The sequence below is a fragment of the Catharus ustulatus genome, chromosome 2 (assembly GCF_009819885.2).
Source record: "Catharus ustulatus isolate bCatUst1 chromosome 2, bCatUst1.pri.v2, whole genome shotgun sequence".
Taxonomy (NCBI): Eukaryota; Metazoa; Chordata; class Aves; order Passeriformes; family Turdidae; genus Catharus; species Catharus ustulatus.
The window spans coordinates 123,262,694-123,284,336 of record NC_046222.1 but is presented as its reverse complement, the minus strand read 5'-3'; the positions used below and the strand labels follow the sequence as shown (position 1 = coordinate 123,284,336).

General features: G+C 48.2%; 1 protein-coding gene across 1 annotated transcript in view; it reads right to left on the bottom strand.

Moving 5' to 3' along the window:
- RUNX1 (RUNX family transcription factor 1) overlaps positions 1-21,643 on the bottom strand; it is a 79,614-nt gene that overhangs the window by 15,772 nt on the left and 42,199 nt on the right. Inside the window, 2 exon segments of the mRNA XM_033083833.1 lie at positions 20,594-20,762; positions 20,764-20,786. Coding sequence (XP_032939724.1) covers positions 20,594-20,762; positions 20,764-20,786 — 192 coding nt within the window.

Below are 21,643 nucleotides of genomic sequence, written 5' to 3'. Positions count from 1 at the left end.
GCCACCTCTGTGCCCTCCTGGGACCCGCACGGGGACAAGGGGGTGGCTCCTCCTGGGGCAGTCACTGCTCCCTTCTTGTCCCCGTGAGCCCGCGGGGACAAATCCAAACTTTACGGAATCACCTGCGGGAGCTTCCCCGGTGCCAATTCCAGGTGACAATTCCTGCCCCAGCTGTCCCCTCCCCAGCCCTGAGCTGCTCCAGGTGCCCCACTCTGCTCTCTCCTCTGATGAACTCCTTGATCCCCACACTGCCCCCGAGGAATTCCCTCAATCCCGGTTTTATGGAATTCCCGCGATCCCGGTTTTAGCTGGAATTCCCGCAATTCCGGTTTTATGGAATTCCCTCAATCCCGGTTTTATGGAATTCCCTGAGTCCCGGTTTTATGGAATTCCCTCAATCCCGGTTTTATGGAATTCCCGCAATCCCGGTTTTATGGAATTCCCGTAATCCTGGTTTTATGGAATTCCCTCGATCCCGGTTTTATGGAATTCTCGCAATCCCGGTTTTAGCTGGAATTGCCGCAATCCCGGTTTTATGGAATTCCCGCGATCCCGGTTTTATGGAATTCCGCAATCCCGGTTTTATGGAATTCCCGCAATCCCGGTTTTATGGAATTCCCTCAATCCCGGTTTTATGGAATTCCGGCAATCCCGGTTTTATGGAATTCCTGCAATCCCAGTTTTATGGAATTCCCGCAATCCCGGTTTCAGCCGGAGCACGGGGAGGGCACGGCTGAGTCAGAGCACGTGAGAATTACCTGGTGTCACCCCGGCAGGGAAAGTTCACCCGCAACAACAGCTCGGGGCACATTTATCTGCTCTGTGCTGCTCAGTTCCCATCCCTGCTCCGTCTGCCGGGCTCGGGCGGGGGGCAGAGCTCGGGGAGATGAGCAGGGAAATGTGCCCTGCAAACACAGACTAATTGTGACTCGGTGTAATAACGCTGTCTGTGCTGCCCCAGCTCCCGGGGCAGGATCCAGCCCACCCGAGAGCTCCACTCTGGAGGTGCCGACCTCGCAGCTACCTGTCTAGACTGCAGACTTTGCTGCCAGCAGGGCAGAGCAGACACTTGTGGGGTTCAAGTTGTTTCACCCTAAGGGAGACATCCCAGCCGAGCCAGGAGGGTGAATCACAGCCCAGGAACAGCTGTTTTCCCTCCTCGATGGCAGAGATACCCGATGACTGTGTCAGACACAGACACACAATGTACAGATGGCTCAGGGAAAACCAATCCCAGCCTGGATACACCTCAGAAGTTTCTCTTTCATGGGGTGAAGCAAGACTAAAGGAAATGGAGAGATATTCCCTGAGCCAGCACCTGGAAGTCACACTGAGTCACTGTGTGCAGACATGTGATTAAATCATGGAATATCCTGAGCTGGAATAAACCCACAAGGATCATCAATCCAAGCCCTGTCCCTGCTCAGGCCCCCCAAAATCCCAGCCTGGGCATCCCTGGCAGCTCCTGGAGCTCTGTGCCCATTCCCTGGGGAGCCTCTGGGGGAAGAACCTTGCCCTAAACCCACCCTAAATCCCTCCTGGCCCAGCTCCAGCCTCTCCCTGGTGCTGTCCCTGTGCCAGAGCAGAGATCAGAGCTGTCCCTCTGAGGAGCTGCAATCCCAGTGATTCTCCCCCCAGCCCCCTCTGCTGCAGCTGGAAAATCCAAGTTCCCTCATCCTCTCCTCATGTGGCCCCTCCAGACCCTTCATCATCCTCATGTCCCTCCTTTGGTCACTCCAGAGCTTTAAATCCTTCTTGTACTGTGGTGCCAAAGCTGCACCTTCCTCTCCCATGGGCTGGACCCGACCCTGCTGCTCCTGTGAAAATTTTCTGATCCCCTGGAGCTCAGGCCCAGACCTTAAAACTCATCCTAGTGCCACCCCACCATGGCAGGGACACCTCCCACTGTCCCAGGTGCTCCAACCTGGAACTGAACATTCCAGGGATCCAGGGGCAGCCACGTGCTCCTGTCCCAGTAAAACATTTCCAGCTCTGAGTCTGCATTTCAGGAGGTTGAAAGCCCCTTGGATGTGTTATTCCCACTGGAAAATCAATGCCTTAAAGGAAAGGAGAATTGAATGAAGTTTCTGCAGTTCACTGGGTGATAAATGGGTGAACACAACGTGGCCTCAGCTCTCTCACAGGTTGCCCCTGATGATGTGAACTAATTACTCCACATCCAGGTCCTTTAGCCTGAAGATAAACAAAAAATCCTCATCAATCTCTTCTTTTCCTCTTTCCCTGCTCCCTCCTCTTTACCAGCATGAAAGCAGTGGAAGACAAACTCGTTCTCTGGAGCTTACAGCCATTTTATCCCCCACCAAACACTGACCTTGATGTGAACTAATTAGGATGGCAATAGATTATTAATACGAGTGGGTAAGGTGAAGTTTTGTCAGTATAAAAGAGGCCTTTGAAGATAACAGCCATTTCCACTTTCATGATGCCATCCCAAGTGCTCAGAAGAAAGCCTGTAAACTAATAAAGGAGAATTCATCCAGGGGCACCGAGCCACCCCCCAAACCCTCATTCAGGATGGCAAACGAAAATCTGCTTGGATTCTTTTAAATCCCATCACAGATCAGGATTAAAAACAACTTTTGGTAATGAGCAGATCTCTGATGATCTAAAGACACCCTGGTTCATTTGACTGAGGAAATAAGTGACATATCAAATGCAACCTTCATACTTGAACAGCTGAGGTCACCTTGAGAGAAATGCTGCTGAATGAAACCTCTCTCCAGAGTGCAGCTTTGATTTTACCCTGATTTTTAAGGGAAAGTCTTCTCCATGAGAACATCTATTGGTACAGTTTGACTCAGAATCACACACAGTTGTGTTTTAAAAGGCAGCTGAGGACCTGTTGCTTGTTAAGGTCCTGAACCAAACCAGACTTGCTGAAAACTCTCCTGAGGGATCTGCTCCCTGAAACTCTGAGGCTGATTTGAGATCTGCAGAACCCAGATGGAGTTCTGGTGCTGAAATCCCCAGCTCAGTGCCTTTGAAACTCCATTTCAAACAGCTCTGCAGAAATGCTGATTGTTCTCTGAAACCCCTCAGCACTTGGGGTGCAGCAACCCCTTCCAGCCGGGCTGTGGCCACAGGAGGTGACAGCAGGACCTGTCCCCTGAGCCACCCTGGAGCAGAGAGGCTGCAGGGGCACAGCCAGGGGGAGAGGGGCTGCAGGAAGGCAAGGATTCATATCCATGTTCAATTTTGGCACCAGCTGTGGGGTGAGGGTTTGAGATGCGCTGGGTCCAGCTCAGCTGGAACATCTGCACTGCTGGAAATGTCCTTCTGCTGGGTTTTATGGAATTATGGAATGTCCTGAGCAGGAATAAACCCACAAGGATCATCCACAGTCACAGATCCTCCAACAATCCCAGCCTGGGCATCCCTGGCAGCTCCTGGAGCTCAGTGCCCAATCCCTGAGGAGCCTCTGGGGAAGAACCTTGCCCTAAAACCCACCCTAAATCCCTCCTGGCCCAGCTCCAGCCTCTCCCTGGTGCTGTCCCTGCTCAGAACAAGCTGGTTCTAAATTTGAAGGGGAACAGGATCTGTGAGGGTCTAGGTGCTTCTCTCTGGTGTTTCTAAACATGACAAGGAGAAGAAAATCAAATCAACCCCCACAGAAACCCTTTGGTGTCCTTACAGAGCAAGGTGCCAGTAGTGACAGCCCTGAAGCAGCAGAGGGCTGGGGATGCTCAGGGGTCAGCCAGAAATGCTCTGGCCACAGACTGCCCACAGAAATGCCCCAAAAAAGTGATGCTGGAGGAGATCTGGGGGCAGCTGCTGATGTCCCTTCTCCTGGAGCTTTTTCTGTGGGGACTTGGGAAAACCAGACAGAATCCTGGAATCATCAAGGCTGGAAAATCCCTCCCAGCCCAGGCAGTCCCAGCTGTCCCCATGGCCACCTTGTCACCCTGAGTGCCACCTCCAGGTGCCACCTGCAGGGATGGGCACTGCAAACCTCCCTGGGCACTTCCAATCCCTGAGCTCCCTTTCCAGGAAGAAAATTCCTCCTCATGGGAAGTTTTGATTCCCCAGCTCCGTTCCCTGCCCTGGACACGCTCCAGCCCCTCCAGGGCTCTCCTGCAGGAGCCAGGACTGGACACAGCCCTGGAGGGACAATCCCTGCCCCTTTTCCCCTCAGTTTTGTGTCCTTCCATCCCTCTCCTGATTCCAGGTTTGTGTGCAGGGAGGTGAGAGCAGCAAGGGTGGAGTGAGGAATAGGAGTGTGGAAGGAAAGTTGTAATCCCGTGGAGAAAAGAAGTGTCAACACTTGTCAAATGTTGCAAAATGTCCCAGTGTGGAAGAAATACAGTAATTGCCAGAATTAACCAACAAAGTGCTGTTGTTTTGCCAGGCTGAGGAAGATTTCTTTTATGGGATGGGAAATGTTTTATACAAATAGGAGTTTCACTTTCTGTATTAAACAACTTCAAAATTGACCTTTAGCTACCAAAACCTGACCTTTAGATACCAAAAACTTCTGGATTTGAGAAGCCCATCTTGCTAAAATCTCTTTTTGAGCACAACCCCATGACCAGCCTGTCTGCCCCGAAATATCCTGTAAAAATTTTTCTTCTCCCTTGGCAATTCTGAACCTCTGAAACATCACAAAGTTTTAAAAAACTCAGCTGGACACGTCTGAGCTGCCCCCAAAGTGCTGAGCAGAGCAGTTTTGGGCAGCTGTGGCAAGGAGAGGCCCAAGTCATCACTGTGAGTAAAAGGAACTTTTTTTCCCATTTCAGAAACGATCTCAAAGCTAAACATAATCTTGATATGTAAGCAAATATTATTTAAATAGGGGTAAGAGCAAATATTTTTGTGTTTAATGTAAAATTCCAACGCAATGACAAAAAACCAAGGTTACCGCTGATTATATTGGTCAGGATGGAAAAACTTCAAAAATTGAATTATTATTATTATTATTGAATTTAAATATTTTTTAAAAAATATCTGCATTTCCACAATTAAAAAAAAAGGCAGCAACATTTGGAAACAATTAGTTTGAATCCATCCAGAATTAGACATTTACTGGTGTTGTTGTGCAGTTGTTGATATTTTGAGGCCGCCAGAGAAACAACAACACCAAAAAAAAAAAACCCCTTTGTTTATTTGTGCAGCTCTTTCATCTGCTTCAATTAAGATGCTGCATTACTCATTTTTTCCCCACCGCCATCCCAAAACGATTTTGGAGCTGCATTGGCACCTCCTGCCAGGGAATTCAACAGGAAAGGTTCATCCCCCTGTCCTCCAGCAGCTTTTCCCCATCCTCACCCTCTCTCTGAGCCAGCCTAAACTCCCAGATAAGCCGAGCATGAGACACAAGGAGGCAAAGCCAGACAATTACCCAGGGAAATGTTGGAAGGATTTGGGCCCCGAGGCAGAAATGTTGTTTGTGGAGGATGAAGGAGCCATCCCTGCTCCCCACGAGCCCAGCAGAGCTGGAGAGTGGCCACCACTGGACTGGGATTGGGCTTTGGAGGAGATAACATCGAGCTGCTGTCTGTGTTTCTCACCTGGGGGGTTTTTGCTGGGTGCTCAAACAAAGGCGGGCAGGTACCGGCAGCAGGAGCTTTGCTGTCTGTCTTTGTGTTCACTCCTGGAAAAATTCATCCTTCCTTTCCCTGCTGGGACCACCCCAGCAAGGGCAGGGGCAGAGCCTCAGCTGGGCCAGGGAGGAGAGCAGAAAGTTGTGTTTGGTCTAATTCTGACCCTTTTCCATCTCGCTGGGTAAGGGTTCCTCACTCTCCTTTTTCCCTCCCTAATTTCTGCTCCAGAAGTTTTGGGGCAAAGGATGGAGGCAGCAGCAAGAACGGCAGAGTCAGAGAATCCCAGGATGATTGAAGTTGGGAAAGATCTCCAAATTCATCCATTCCCAGCTGTCCCCATGGCCACCTTGTCACCCCGAGTGCCACCTCCAGGTGCCACCTGCAGGGCTGGGCACTGCAAACCTCCCTGGGCAGTGCCAATCCCTGAGCTCCCTTTCCATGGGGAAATTCCTGCTGCTGTCCCCCCTGAGCCTCCTTTTCTCCAGGCTGAGCCCCTTCCCAGCTCCCTCAGGAATTCTCCAGCCCCTTCCCCAGATTAAATGGAAAATCCTGCCCAGGACAGGTGGGCACTCCCTGCTTTACTCTGCTCCCAGGGATGACAAAACAGAAAGGGCAGGACGAGGTTCTGAACCATTCCAGCACCTCCAAGACATCTGTGCTGCAGAACTGGAGGACAAGGAGTGGCTGAAGGGAGACCACGAGGATGAACAACCCAGGCAAATATCTGATGTTGAATCTAAACCTAGTCTCAGTCTGAAGCCCTTCCCCTTAGTCCAGTCACTCCATTCCCTGTAAATAATCTCTCTCCATCTCTCCCTTCAGGTCTGTAAACACATTTTCCCACACAGAAAAGAGGGATATGCTCCATCCCAGCGTGCCCTGTGAGGAGACAGCGCTCCTTCAATCCTCCCTTTATTTTTTCCCCTCCTTCCAAGGTGGAAAAGCAGCAGGGATGACAGCCCTCGGTGGAGATGGGTACAACAAGGCCCTCATTGTCTCAGACAGGTGTGAGATTGGGACTGACTCGGTGCCAGAGCCGCTATCAGCGCCAGCTCTGCGAGCTGCAAACACCCTCAGCCCTCCCCTAATCCCACTGCAGCCAGCCAGAGACTCAACAATTTAAGGCTTAAGACACACACACAACATAAATCAGAGGAGGATGTACCAGCCAAGCGTCAGCTCCTTGGGCAGATGCCTGCAGACCGTCTGTGCTCATCAGACCTGGCCTCTCTCTCTTATTGGAAACATTTATGATTTTTTTTTTTTTCCTCTAAAGATGAGAGGCTGGGTGGAGCAGCCAGCTCAGACACATTTCCATTTGCCCTATCTTGCCCCAACAGCCCTCCTGTGCTCGCTTTCTGGAGGCAGCTCAGCTCGTAAAGTCTCTTTATTCTGAGTGCAGGAGGGAAGGAATTACATCTTGGGGAAATGTTTAATGTACAAATACAGAAATCACATGGACGTGCCCTCAGTAGGCACCACCCTCCTGAAACAAAACCCTGCCCTGCCATGGGAGCTTGGGAGCCTCTGAACATGATCAAACAAGCACAGGGATTAGCACAGCTGTTTGTCTTTCTTTCTTTCTCTCTCCTTTCTTTCTCTTTTTATTTCTCTCTTTTTTTTCTCCTCTCTTTTCTCCCATTCCTTCCTTTCTCTATCTCTCTTTCTTTTTGTCTCCCTTCTTTCTCTTTTTATTTCTCTCTCTTTTTTTCTCCTCTGTTTTCTCCCATTCTTTCCTTCCTTTCTCTCTTTATTTATCTCTCTTTTTCTCTCCCTTCTTTCTCTTTTTATTTCTCTCTTTCTTTTTCTCTCCTTTCTTTCTCTTTTTATTTATCTTTCTTTTTCTCTCCCTTCTTTCTCTTTTTATTTATCTCTCTTTTTCTCTCCCTTTTCTCTTTTTATTTCTCTCTCCTTTTCTCTCCCTTTTCTCTTTTTATTTCTCTCTTTCTTTTTCTCTCCTTTCTTTCCCTTTTCATTTCTGTCCTTTTTTTCTCTCTCTTTTCCCTTCCTTCCTCGATGGAGGGGGGATGTTGATGCTGGACATCACCCTGGACACACGAGCCTGGCACAAACACCCAGGGATGGGTTTCCCTCACCTGAAATGTCTCCTTCCCATTCCATGGAATCCCTGGGGCTGGAAAATCCCTCCCAGCCCAGGCAGTCCCAGCTGTGCCCACCTTGTCACCCTGAGTGCCACCTCCAGGTGCCACCTGCAGGGATGGGCACTGCAAACCTCCCTGGGCAGTGCCAATCCCTGAGCTCCCTTTCCAAGGGGAAATTCCTCCTTATCACAGGTGTTCACTTTTATGCTGTGTGGCAGAGCAGCTCCTGTTTGCTGGTGGATTCCTTCCCCTATTAACTAACTAATCCTGAATTCACATTTGCCAATGGTTTTGCATGGAAAACTGGTCACATTTATGTAGCTCTCAAGGGTATCAAAGGCACTGTGCAGTTGTTCACAGGTTGCAGAACGAGGAGCATTGTTTGGATGTGGGATTTGGAAAATGGAATCCACCTGCTGAAAGCATCAGCAGAGCTCCCCTTGCTCAGCCAGCTGTAAATCATCACCCTAATAAAATCAAGAGCTGCCCTTCACTCAGTGTCTTTCTTGTGGGCCAGAGGATGCAGCACTTTACAGGAATTTTTTTCCATGCAAAAGAATTTTGGTTTCATTGTTTTTTCTTGTGTTGATCACCTTAATTAAATTTGCAATAAGCTGAGAGAGCCCAAATTGGCCATGTGATATGTAAAATAATTGCTAATTGTAATTAAATGTGCTAAAGGCTAAGAAGAAGTGGGATTGTTCAGCCTGCACAGGAGAAGCTTTGGGCTGAGCTCAGGGTGGCCTTGCAGGGCCTGAAGGAGCTGCAGGAAACCTGGAGAGAGACAATTCCCAAGGGCTGCAGGGACAGCACACAGGGAATGGCTTCACTGTGGGGTTGGATGGGATCTTGGGAATCAGGAATTGTTCCCTGGGAGGGGCTGGGATGGAATTGCCAGAGCAGATCCTGTCCATGGATCCCTGGGATGTTCAGTTCCAGGTTGGACACTGGGACAGTGGGAGGTGTCCCCATGGCTGGGGTGGGATGGGTGGGATTTGAGGTCCCTTGCAAACTCCAATCGTTCCTGCTTCCAATTCTATTTCTATTCCATTTTTGTCTACCTGACCAAAGACATTCCAACCATCTCTTTGGGTAAATATCCCTGAAGGTTCCTGAAGCTCTGCACCAAACCCTGAATCCCTGATATCAAACTGAGCATTTTGCCCCTCACAGACAAACCAAAGAATCCTCTGACACAGACCTGGGAATTTCATGCTGGAAATCAAACCCAACCTGAGAGCAAACCCATGATTTTTTTATGGCCCTCTTGAATATCCTTTTAAGAGAAGAGCTGTACAAACAGGCTGGGAATGGTCAGATGGAGCCCATTTAATTATCTAACCATGGGTTGCCTCCTCGAGCACATCCCAGCCCATTGTCCCTCACCTGTGAACAATCCCCATTTGTTGGGGTCACAAAGGGAGAGCTCAGCCAGGAGTTTGCTAAGGGTGTTGTGTGTACTCAGCCACATAAAAGGAGCCCTGTGAGCGCTGGCACCACGTGGGATCCTCAGGGAACGATCCTGCTTCATGCAATGTTCTCTTAAAGGCCTGAAAGGAGCCCCCAAGCCGTGGATAAATTCCAGAATTCCAGAATTAAGATCGTGTTCCTGATGCCCACCCAGCCCACAGCACTGAGTGCCACATCCAGACCTTCCTGAGCAGCCCCTTCCAAAGCCTGACTGCCTTTTCCAGGAAGAAATTTTTCCTAATTATCCAATCCAACCTCCCCTGGCACAGCCTGAGGCTGTTTCCTCTCATCCTGTCCCTGTTCCCTGGGAGCAGAGCCCGGCCCCCATCAACAGCTCCAGTTTGGAGATGTTCAATTCAGAATTTGAGGGCAAAGAACACTTTCAATTACAAAATCCAGGTGGCATCTTCTGGCACCTGGGCAGCACCAGGTGAAGGAGGAGCTGTTTTCAGTGGGTGTTTGTTTTTAGGGTAAGGAGCCCTTATTTATTTATTTTTTGTTTGTTTTATTTACCACGGAAGGTAATTTGAGCTCTGCTCTCCAAACCTTGGCGTGTTCTGCCAAGAGGGGATTAAAGAGGAGAATGCTGTGGAAAGAAACTGGGTTTGTCTGTAAAGAACTCGGGGAGATTTGATTTACCAGGGTTTTGCAATCAGTGCTTTTCATCTTCCTCATGGCTGGGACATTCAAAGGCCAAAAAAATGCTTTGAGGGCCAGTGGGGAAGAACCCCAAACACGAGAAAACCTCAAAGGCTCAATGTTTGCCATCCAAACTTCAGAAGCAGGGAATGGTTTGGATTGGAAGGGACCTTAAAGATCATTTTGTTCCAACCTCTGCCATGGGCAGGGACACCTTTTACTGTCCCACCTTGCTCCAACCTGGCCTTGGACACTTCCAGGGATCCAGGGGCAGCCACAGCTCCTCTGGGAGCCTCCTCACCATCCTGGGGAACAATTCCTTCCCAATATCCAGTTTAAACCTGAGATATTTACTTTAAACACCTCCAGGATGAGATGAGCTAACCCTGGGAATGAGCAGACTGAGGTGTTTCCATGGAAAAGGGGCAGAAATGTCCCCTGAGGCAGAGCTGAAAGATGCTACCCCAAAAACGGGGAGAAGAGCAGGCAGAGGCTCCACGGTGGAGAGGGGAGAGAGATCAAGGAGCAAGGAGAGAGCCCAGGAAATTCTCTGGCACAAAATTCCTGCCCTGGGTCAGAGATCAGCTCCACTTTCCCAAGGACATAACGGAGAAGGGCTCAGGGGAGTGGAAGGGGATCAAACCAAACAGAGCAGGAGGAATTGCTGTGCAAGTCCAAAACTGAACTGGGAATTCTTGTCCCTGCCTGCCAGCTCTGCTCTCAGGATCCATCAGCTCTCCCCTGGTAAAAGACATGGACTGATTAATGAAAATACAACTGTGCCTGGGCATGAGCTGCCCAATTTTAGAGCTGCCTGAAGATTCAGGGAGAGGGATTTCCAAAGGCAGCTCCACAGCTGGGATGGGTTTCTCTGTGGTTTAGGTGCTTGGACACCTTCAAAGATCCTCCTGAAACACTTTTCTGCTTCCTGAGCTTTCCTAAATGCTCTGTAAAAAATCAAACTCTCAATTATTTGCCTAAAAAAATCACGGGATTAGTGTCAAAACATAGAACAAAATACAGAGCTCTCAACTTCTCTGCCTGAAACCCAAGATTTCCTTTTTGTTATTTGGAGTTATCCTCGAGGATGCTCCTCGTGGTGGGAAAAAAGCAGAAGAAAGATTGGTGGAAGTGGAGATGTTGCTTGGGAACTGAGAACATATTTGTTGCTTTATCTGCTGCTTTTTTCAATCCCAGGAAGTGCCAGGCATTTGGAATATGAAGATTGCTATCTCAAATAAATCGACACTTGGAAATCTTGTGGATTAACCACCATGACATAACTCTTTCCATTAGTTGATGGAAAAACCAAACAATTTCAAATCTTTTTTTTTGTTTGTTTTTTTTCCACGCTGGATGTGAGGCTCTTGAGAAGAGCTGAGGCCCTGGAGCTGGAAATGCTGCTGGGAACAAGGGCAGGTGTTGAGGAATTAGATCCTCACCTTGCTCTGCCCTGTGTGGATGAAGGAGGCACAAATCTGTGGCTGAAGGGGAGGAATCCTGGAGGAGCCAGAAAGATCCTGGGGCTGGAGAGGCACCAGAGGCTCCAGCACAGGAGGGAATGATCCAGGGAGCTGCTGTGGGAATGGGGAGTTTGCAGGGAAAGGTTTTATCTTGAGACTGAGATACAACAGAGGAAAAGGGTTGGGACTCATGGAATCCTGGAGTCATGGAATGGTTTGGGATGGAAAGGAGCCCCTTCAGGCCCTGGCAGGGCTCTGAGCTCTCCCTGGAGCTTCTCCTGCCCAGGTGTCACCCCCAGGTGTCCCAGCCTGGCTCCAGAGCAGAGAGAGAAGATCCCAAACGTTCTCCTGCCTCTCCTGGAGAATTGAAACTCCCTGGATGAAGCCAGTGCTGCAGAGAATTGATGGAATGGAAGCAAATGTGAACCTGGAGAGCAGCTCCAGCATCCTGCAGCCCAGCCACACCTGGTGCTCTGCACTTACAGAGCAAAATCCATCTGAAATTCCATCTTTGTGTGTCTGAGAGCCCCTGGAAGATGTCCAGGGCTGCTCTGAGCCTTAGGAACCATCTCCTCAATTCCAGCTGAAATTCACTGACAGTTTAGAGAACAACTTGTTCTGGAGCCAGCACCAAATTCTGCTCCCTCCCTGCTGCTGAGCCTCTGGTTCATGGCTGGAATTATCCTTGCTATCCTCCTTTCTTCTGGAAAACTGAACTGCTCTGCCTCTGCCAACCCCTCCTTTAAACCAAGGCCTTGATTCCCGTGTATCCCACCTGTGCTGTCCCAAATTGCTCTGCCTCAAGTTCCTCCCAGGAATAAAGGAGATTCCCAATGCCACAGCTGGAATTCCTAAGGCTGCTCCCATTCCTGGGCTGCTGCTGGGTGTCCCCACCCCTGTGCTGATAAAGCAAAGGCTTGGCAGAGATCATCTGTGACAGTCACTGAATTTTATCCCTGTCCAAATCAACCTCTGGGGAGGATCCAAATGGATCTCAGACTTTCCAAATCCAATGGAAGATGTGGCTCCTGCTGTAAGGAGCCCCATTCCACAGGGGATGAAGTGATTGGGTAAAAAATGATGTGGAGGGGCAGAGGAAAAAAATAAAAATGGACAATATATTAATATATAATAATTCTATAACAACTGCAATTATTTTGTTTATTTTGCACATCTTAGAGGATCATGGAATGGTTTCCAGATCCAGGGCAGGGACACTTCCACCATCCCAGGCTGCTCCAAGCCCTGTCCAGCCTGGCCTTGGACACTTCCAGGGTTCCAGCGGCAGCCACAGAGATGATCTTTACAGCCCCTTCCAACCCAAATTATTCTATAATTCTATATATCTATATTTGTAGTAGGGAGGTGTGAAAAAGCAGGGATTTTTCCTCAGAGTGAATTTCCATGGGCCAGAATTCCAGAGGAATTGGTCTGTGTGTGCTAGCCCAGCTCATGTGCTCATGAGTTTGGATGCAAACTGGTTTGTGGCACCACAAATGATGAATCTGCAATTGATGGTACTTCAAAAGTGCTCCTTAAAAAGGAAAACTGTGGAAGTCACTGATAGAATTCTATATCCATATTATCTGCTGAGCAATAATTGCAAATCACATCCTGCATTCTCAGGAAAAACACTTCTCTATGAAATTCTCTTTTTTTGATGGAGCCCTGCCAGCTCCACAGATCTGGTTGGCAAAATATTTTGGGCAATCATCCCCACTTGCACAGATTCCCTGTGGCTGTGGCACTGGAGCTCCAGGCCCACACCATGGGGTGGCTTCAGCTCCTTCTTTTCCCCACACAGGAATTTTTGGTGGCTGCTGGCAGGGAAGGGAGTGAGAAGGAGGAAGATTACAGTAATTTCATGATTATGAGCCGCACGTCCAGGTATCTTGGGTTCCAATACAGGGTGTGATAAAATGTTTCTATTCTATCACCATCTGTTGAGGGTGGGGCAGTGATCCTGATCTCCCTGGGAGATATTCTGCTAATGGGCCATCCATTGAAACCAGGCAGGGCATTGTTCTTTATCTTTTCACAACCCATCCTTCCTCCAGCCAGTCATTTTCTGCTCATGGCCATTGAGTCCCACTGTGGGACTGGTAAAATTACTGCATCCCATTGGGAGTTGCTCCAGCCAGGGGGAAGAGCCCAACATTTCTTACCAAGATAAAAACAGAGGTTTTGGGACACTAAGGGAGCCCCTTTCTCCACTGGACTCCAGAGGAAAACCGGATTTCTCCACATCCCCACTGGAGCTCCGGAGGGAAACTGCACCTTGTACAGGAGCACTGCTCCAGCTGAGCCACATCTGTCACTGCAGGAGGATGCAGCCACCATGGGATGGGACTGCTGCCAACACCCTGCCTGACGGGTGTCAGGTTGTACTCTGACTGTGTCAGGGTTTGGGGTTTGTTCTTTGTAGTGCTGTATTTCTATTTTAATTTCCCTAGTAAAGAACTGTTATTCCTAATTCCATCTCTTTGCCTGAGAGCCCCTTGATTTCAAAATTCTAATAATTTGGAGGGAGGGGGTTTACATTCTCCATTTCAAAGAGAGGCTCCTGCCTTTCTCAGCACACACCTGTCCTCCAAACTAAAACAGCAACTTTTTGTTCTTTGTCCATATATAAGCCACACTTGATTACAAGCCGCACTTTGGGTTCGGACCAAAATTTTAGTCAAAATGGTGCAGCTTATAATTGTAAAATTACTGTATTTCCTTCTCATCACCCAGAGCAGGATCCTGCTGGAAATCCCCACTCCAGGGGATGGAGGAGGATCCATGAAGGGGGATCTTCCCTGATCCCCAAATTGTGCTGGGGAAACTCTCTGGGGGTGCAGAGAACATCCAGAAGTGCTGGGTCCAGCCCCATGCAGGGCAGGGAGGAGCTGAGAGGAAAAGTGCAGACTCAGGGAAGGTTTTTTGGGATGGAGAGGTTTTTAATTCAGTGGGAAGGGGATGGTCTGCTGGGAAAGACACCAGAGTGTCCAAGGGGAATGGGAATTATCGGTTTTTAATCATGGTACAATGGGAATTCCCAATCCTGGGAGGCTCTGGGTCTGTTTGGGAGCTGTGAGCACACCAATCCCAATGCCCCAAATCTCCTGGAAACTGCATTTTCCAGCAGCAAAATGTGGGGGCAGAGCCACAACCCCATCAAATCCCTTCTGAAACGCTGCAAGTTCTTCTGATTCTATTCATGCACTGCCTATGAAGTGAAATTAAAAATGGAAATATTCCAAATTGGGGCTTGATCCAGGAGGAGAAGGAACAAAGCTGCTGCAATTCCCTGGTTTCAGTGCTGCCCTTGACTCTCCTGCTTTTCACCAGTTCCTGGGAACCCTGATAAACCCAGGCTGTGTTTTTTGTCCAAGATCCTGATAGCAAGGACCTTGAAATGTCTCTTAAACAAAGTGTGCTGCACCTGGAAGAAGACAAAAGCCCGGCTCGTAACAAAATAATCCCTCAGTCCTCGTGTTTGGTGTGAATTCAAAGAGCTGAGCTTTAAAATGATCTCCCTTGCTTTGCTTTCAGGGCTAATTCTTCTCTTCAAGAGCTGTCAGCAATTTTATTCCAGCCTCTCATTTCCAGGGATTTTAGATTTGGTCATAAAAGTGGGAAACTGAACATCTAAGGTTACAAAATTTGCTTTAAAAAAAAGCAAACTCGGGGATTTTAAGGTTATCAAAGCCTTAAAAAAGAACCAGAGGTGTAGCTTAAAGTGAATATTTGTTTTCCCTAAAGGAAATAGTTTGATTTAATTTCTATTTCAATAAATAATTAATAAATTCCTAGATGAAAACGTCCAAAGAGTTGGAAAATAGTGGAGAATATTCAAGGCCAGGCAGGATGGAGCTTGGAGCAGCCTGGACCAGGGGAGGTGTCCCTGGTTGATTTTAAAGCTCTTTTCCAACCTAAACCATTTTTGGTTCTATGATTCTGTGAATGCTTTTTTGGGCTAATTTTTAAAAAAAAAAAAAAAAAAAAAAAGTTCTTTAATTGCACACTTTTGGATGATATTCCTAACCCCATTTATTTCTGCAATTTATCGATGCCTCCACAAGAATCTTCTGGGCCTGAATTTTGAAATATTTCTGTTGTCCCCACAAAAAAATCTGCTACAAAGGAACCTTATGTTCCTATTTTTTTGAAGTTACCCACTCTGGTTAACTTTAACCACTGTAAAATTAAGAATTGTGGATTCAGTGGCTGATCCAGGCTGCTGTTGGGAGAAACTCAACCTTAATACACAGACAGATATATTTATATTTATATTTATATTTATATTTATATTTATATTTATATTTATATTTATATTTATATTTATATTTATATTTATATTTATATTTATATTTATATTTATATTTATATTTATATTTATATTTATATTTATAATAAATTTTAATGCTTCTCAGGGCTCTAAACCCCTCAGCACAGCTCACATGGCTCTGCCTGTTTTTTTTTTCCCTCTGCACAAAGCAAGGGGTGAGTTGAGGTCGGAATCTCCTTTTTCTGTGCATGGAGGTCAAATCCTTTGACATTTTACACTCGGTTCTGGCACAGAGTAATCTCTCAACTTAAACCATGTGGTGGAAGCTTTTCCTCCCTCCTGTTCCCCTTTGCTCTGGGAATTGGCCATGGTTAAAACTTCCAAGGGAACAGGTGGATGTGGCTCCTTCCTTGTGATATGAAAGAAGCAGAAAACTCGATTAAAGCAATTTACAGGCTCGGAATTCAACTCTTAACTTGGATTTGTATCCGTGACACAAAAGGTTTTTTTTCCCTCCAACTCAAAACTTGCTAAAATAGGAAGTTAAAATTGCCCTCAATCCTTTTCTAGGTGAAAACCTCAACAAATAAACAGTGGTTTAGTGGCATGGCAACCTGCCCCTTGCAGTCCAAGAATTGCCCTGAGATGCCTGTTTTAGTTTTGGTTTTTTCTTTTTTAAAAAAGATAAGTGGGTTTGGATGAGTGGGGGAGTAACTTGTGGTTCCTGCTGGTGGGAGTTAAAGCAAAATTTTGGGATACTGCTTGGAATTTAGCAAGGGATGGGGGTTTGGTCTTGTAAAAAGCACTTTGTTCTCTCTTCAGTGAGAAAGTTTCACCAGAAATGCTTCAGGATGCAAAATGGGTGGAGAGGTGTGAAATGGGATGCTCAGAATTGTTTTGGTGTTCATGGAATCACAGAATCCCAGACTGGTTTGTGTTGGAAAGGATCTTAAAAATCATCTTGTTCCACCCCAGCCATGGCAGGGACACCTCCCACTGCCCCAGGCTGCTCCAACCTGGAACTGAACATTCCAGGGATCCAGGGGCAGCCACAGCTGCTCTGGCAATTCCATCCCAGCCCCTCCCAGGGAACAATTCCTGATTCCCAAATCCCATCCAACCCCACAGTGAAGCCATTCCCTGTGTGCTGTCCCTGCAGCCCTTGGGAATTGTCTCTCTCCAGGTTTCCTGCAGCTCCTTCAGGCCCTGCAAGGCCACCCTGAGCTCAGCCCAAAGCTTCTCCTGTGCAGGCTGAACAATCCCAGTTGTGCCTCCTTCCCTCCCTTCCCTCCCTTAGTTTGGAGGCCTCTGCTCTGAAACTGAATAAACAAAAATAATAATAAAAAGAAATTAAATATCCCAGCTCACACAGGAGATCAACTCTAATCCAATCACACTTCAATCACTGAGGAAGAAATTATTGTCCTGGAACTTCTTCCCACCCCCTCCCTTTTTTCCTGCTGAAAAGATGAGCTCTGAAATTTAAAAGATGATGCCAACAGACAAATGAGAGAGGCTTCAGTTTGAGGTTTATCCTCCTGATATCCCCTGAAACCTCAACAATTCCATCCTCAATGGATAACACACATTTGGGAGGGAAAGTGGAACCAGGAGAAGAGGAGAATATCCATGAGGAAACATCCATGGGCAGGTGAAACACAGGAAATCCTGTTTGAAACAGCAGAGTCCAACAGCTCCTCCAACTATTCCTGGAGGGAGCAGCTGGATCCAGGGCCCAGCATGAAAAACCCATCGGGAATTCCACAGGGAAGAGGGATCCTGGGTGTTAAACCTGATACTCTGCCAAGCAGAAAGTGTTCCCAAGAAGCTGAAGAATGTGAGGCTGCCACTGATACCTCCACCCACGGCTGCTGAGCAGCCACAATAAATTTTTTATTATTTTTTTAATAGGAACAGAGCCATGAGCAGGAGAAACCCAGTGTGGTTTGCTCTGCAAATCAGGGAGAGAAGTGAGGGGGATGTGAGGGGTTGGATCCTTCACCTGAGCTGACCTGGAATTGCTCCAGCCATTCCAGGAGCTGGGTGGTGCTTCCAGGTTTTTATTTGTTTTGTTTTGTACAGCATGTGGTATTTTGCTGGTTTTTAGTAGTAAAATCAGTAGGGTTTAGTATGGTTAGATTGGGATTTTGGGGAGGAAATGTTCCCTGTGAGGAAGGCACAGGTTGCCCACAGAATTTTGTAGTTTCCCCATCCCTGGATGCATCCAAGGCCAGCTTGGACTGGGCTTGGAGCAACCTGTGGATAATGGAAAGTGTCCCTGCCCATGGTTTGGGTTGAAACTAAATGATCTTTGGGGTCCTTTCCAGCCCAAAATATTCCCTGATTCTATGATTCCCCAAAATACCCCAAACCCAGCAGATTTGCAATAATTCCTCCAAACCACACACCTTCCCTGGGAGTAAAGAAAAGTTCCAAGTGTTGCCTGGGGTGTGTGCTAACCTTTGCTCCCTGCAGGAGAGAGCACCCTGCTGTCAGAAATAAATCCCAAAATGAGAACTTATCCCAAATCCCTGTAACCATTCCTCCCCAAAACCACAGCAGAGAACCTTGCCTGAGCCCATGTTAGGAACAGCACCTCCTAAAACCAACACTGCCCCACTTTTTTGGGTCCATCTCCCCATGAATCTGCATTTTGACAGGAACACCTCAGTGACCTGACCCACTGCCCAAATTTCAGCAGGAATTTTAGCAGACACAGACTCAGCTCTAGAGGATGCCAGATTCCAAGCTGGATGGGAATCAGACTCCTGAGTGACTCTTTGGAGGTTTTCATCCCAACAAAACCCCCTGGAAAACCACCAGCCACAGAAATAACTCCAAAGCAGCCTGTCCTAAGAAAGTCTCAGCACTCAGAGGTAATTTTGGGGAGATGAAACACTTTGCAAAGCTCTCTTTGCTGCTGCCTTCCTGGGAAAGGTTTTCACAATCTTTCCCTCTCTCTCCAGCACACTCATGGACAGACATCCATTGGGAACACCTGGAACAAGGCCTGGCTGTGCAAGACAACAACAGCTCTGCAGGTGCTATGAGGCAAACAAAACCCATGAGCTGTGCTGACGCTAGGAAAACACAAAATGGGTCCTTAAAACTTGCCAGGCTTTCCAAAATCCCAAATTTAAACATCCTGGCTGCCCAAACTCCAAACATCCATCGGGGAGTCCCACTTTTCACTCCTTAAAGGCTCTCACAAGTCAGAGATATCCAAGGGAAGCTGAGAAGAGATGGAAACACAGTGGGGAAGGAGGTGGGTGAGGTGAGGGAGGATTAGAATGGACCCCTTGAAACTTTCCAGGCTTCTCAAAATCCCAAATTCAAGCATCCAGGCTGCCCAAAATCCAAACATCCATTGGGAAGCCTCATTTTTCACTCCTTGAGGGCTCTCACAAGTCCAAGATGTCCAAGGAAAGCCAAGCAGAAATGGAAGCCCAGCAGGGCTGCAATCCCCTGTAGGCCGTGGGGATAGAGGTCGGCGAGCAGGGGGAAGATTAGAATGGGTCCCTTAAAACCTGCCAGGCTTCCCAAAATCCAAACATCCACTGGGAAGCTCCTCTTTTCACTCCTTAAAGACTCTCACAAGCCAAAGATCTCCCAGGAGAGCTCCAAGATATGGAAGCCCATCAGGGCTGTGAGCTCCTGTAGGCCTTGGGGAGCAAGCAGGGAGAAGATTAGAATGGACCCCTTAAAACCTGCCAGGCTTCTGAAATTCCCAAATTCAACCATCCAGGCTGCCCAAAATCCAAACATCCACTGTAAAACTCCTCTTTTCACTCCTTAAAGGCTCTCACAAGTCCAAGATCTCCCAGGAGAGCCCCAAAGTGATGGAAGCCCAGCAGGGCTGTGAGCCCCCATAGGCCATGGGGAGCAAGCAGGGAGAGGATTAGAATGGATCCCTTAAAACCTGCCAGGCTTCCCAAAATCTGAACATCCATTGGGAAGCTCCTCTTTGCAATCTTTGAAGTCTCTCAGGTGTCAGAGATCCAAAGATCTCCAAGGAGAGCCCCAAAGACACAGAAACCCAGCAGGGCTGTGAGCCCCTGTAGGCCTTGGGGTGGGTGAGCAGAGGATTAGAATGGATCCCTTAAAACCTGCCAGGCTTCCCAAAATCCAAACATCCATTGGAAAACTCCTCTTTTCACTCCTTAAAGACTCTCACAAGTCCAAGATCTCCCAGGAGAGCCCCAAAGAGATGGAAACCCAGCAGGGTCATGAGCCCCTGTAGGCTGCAGGGATGGAGATGGGCGAGTGGAGGGAGGATCAGAATGAACCCCTTAAAACCTGCCAGGCTTCTGAAATTCCCAAATTCAACCATCCAGGCTTCCCAGAATCCAAACATCCACTGTAAAACTCCTCTTTTCACTCCTTAAAGACTCTCACAAGCCAAAGATCTCCAAGGAGAGCCCCGAAGTGATGGAAGCCCAGCAGGACTGCAATCCCACATAGGCCACGGGGAGCAAGCAGGGAGAGGATCAGAATGGACCCCTTAAAACCTGCCAGGCTTCCCAAATTCCCAAATTCAAACATCCAGGCTTGCCAAAATCCAAACATCCACTGTGAAACTCCTCTTTTCATTCCTTAAAGACTCTCACAAGTCCAAGATCTCCCAGGAGAGCCCCAAAGTGATGGAAGCCCAGCAGGGCTGCAATCCCCCATAGGCCATGGGGAGCAAGCAGGGAGGGGATTAGAATGGATCCCTTAAAACCTGCCAGGCTTCCCAAAATCCAGACATCCATTGGGAAGCCCCACTTTTCACTTCTTGAAGGCTCTCATGTGTCAGAGATCCAAAGATCTCCAAGGAGAGCCCCAAAGACACGGAAACCCAGCAGGGCCATGAGCCCCTGTAGGCCTTGGGGTGGGTGAGCAGAGGATTAGGATGCATCCCTTAAAACCTGCCAGGCTTCCCAAAATCCAAACATCCATTGGAAAACTCCTGTTTTCAATCCTTAAAGACTCTCACAAGTCCAAGATCTCCAAGTATAGCCCCAAGACACGGAAGCCCAGCAGGGCCGTGAGCCCCTGTAGCTGCAGGGATGGAGGTGGGCGAGCAGGGGGAAGATTTTGGGTACTTACCCTGAATCTGACTCTGAGGCTGAGGGTTAAAAGCTGTGCTGTGGTTCAAGGAGGCTCGAGGGTTGGGTGTGGGGGCTGGGTGGTGTGGGCTGACCCTCATGGCCGTGCGACGCAACTGCTCCAGCTCGCTCAGGCGCTCAGAAAAGGACAAGCTGCCGGGCTTTGTCTGCCTCATCTATTTTCTGACGATGTCCTAGTGTGGGAGGGGGGGGGAAAAAAGATCAGAAAAGCTCACTTGGTACATGAGGTTGGTTGGTTTGGGTTTATTTTTAGGGTTTTTTTTCCTTGTTTTTGCAGGCTCTGGTCTGCTGGTGGAGGTGCTGATGTGGGGACTGTGTGACATGGGACTGGAATCATCTCTGGTGGGGGCAGCCTGAGATGTGCCCTAGGCTGAAGAACCAGAGCCACTGAAAATTTCAGGGCCTTTCTACCCTTCCCGTGGTTTCTAAAAGGAGGAAACGACCCCTGTGCTAAACCTGCACTGGGAAAACTCCTCAAAAATTCAATCCCAAATTGTCACCAGGCACCACAACCAGACAAGTGTGAGGGGATATAAAATAAACCAAATCAAACCCTGGGTTTGGATTCTTTTGCAGTGGTTTTATGGACAGGAAAGGGAAATAAACATTGGCAGAATTGAAATTGGGATCTTGAGGTTTCTCTGGTGGCACTGGGAGCTTCAGGAAGGCGAGGTCCCATCAGACACTGAGCTCTGAGAGAGGAAATGCTGAATTCAGAGCATCAGCCAGGGCAAGGGGACTTGGGCACTTCCCAGAGCAGCCCTTGGAGCACAGTCCCCAAAAAACTCCAGGGCTGGGAGGGGACAGGGAAGGTCCCAGAGACCAAGACAGCATTGGGACACATCCAGATTCAACTGGAAGGACTAAAGTGACACATTTCTACTTTCACTGTCCCAGGCTGCTCCAGCCCCAATGTCCAACCCGGAACTGAACATTCCAGGGATCCATGGACAGGATCTGCTCTGGCAATTCCATCCCAGCCCCTCCCAGGGAACAATTCCTAATTTCCAAGATCCCATCCAACCCCACA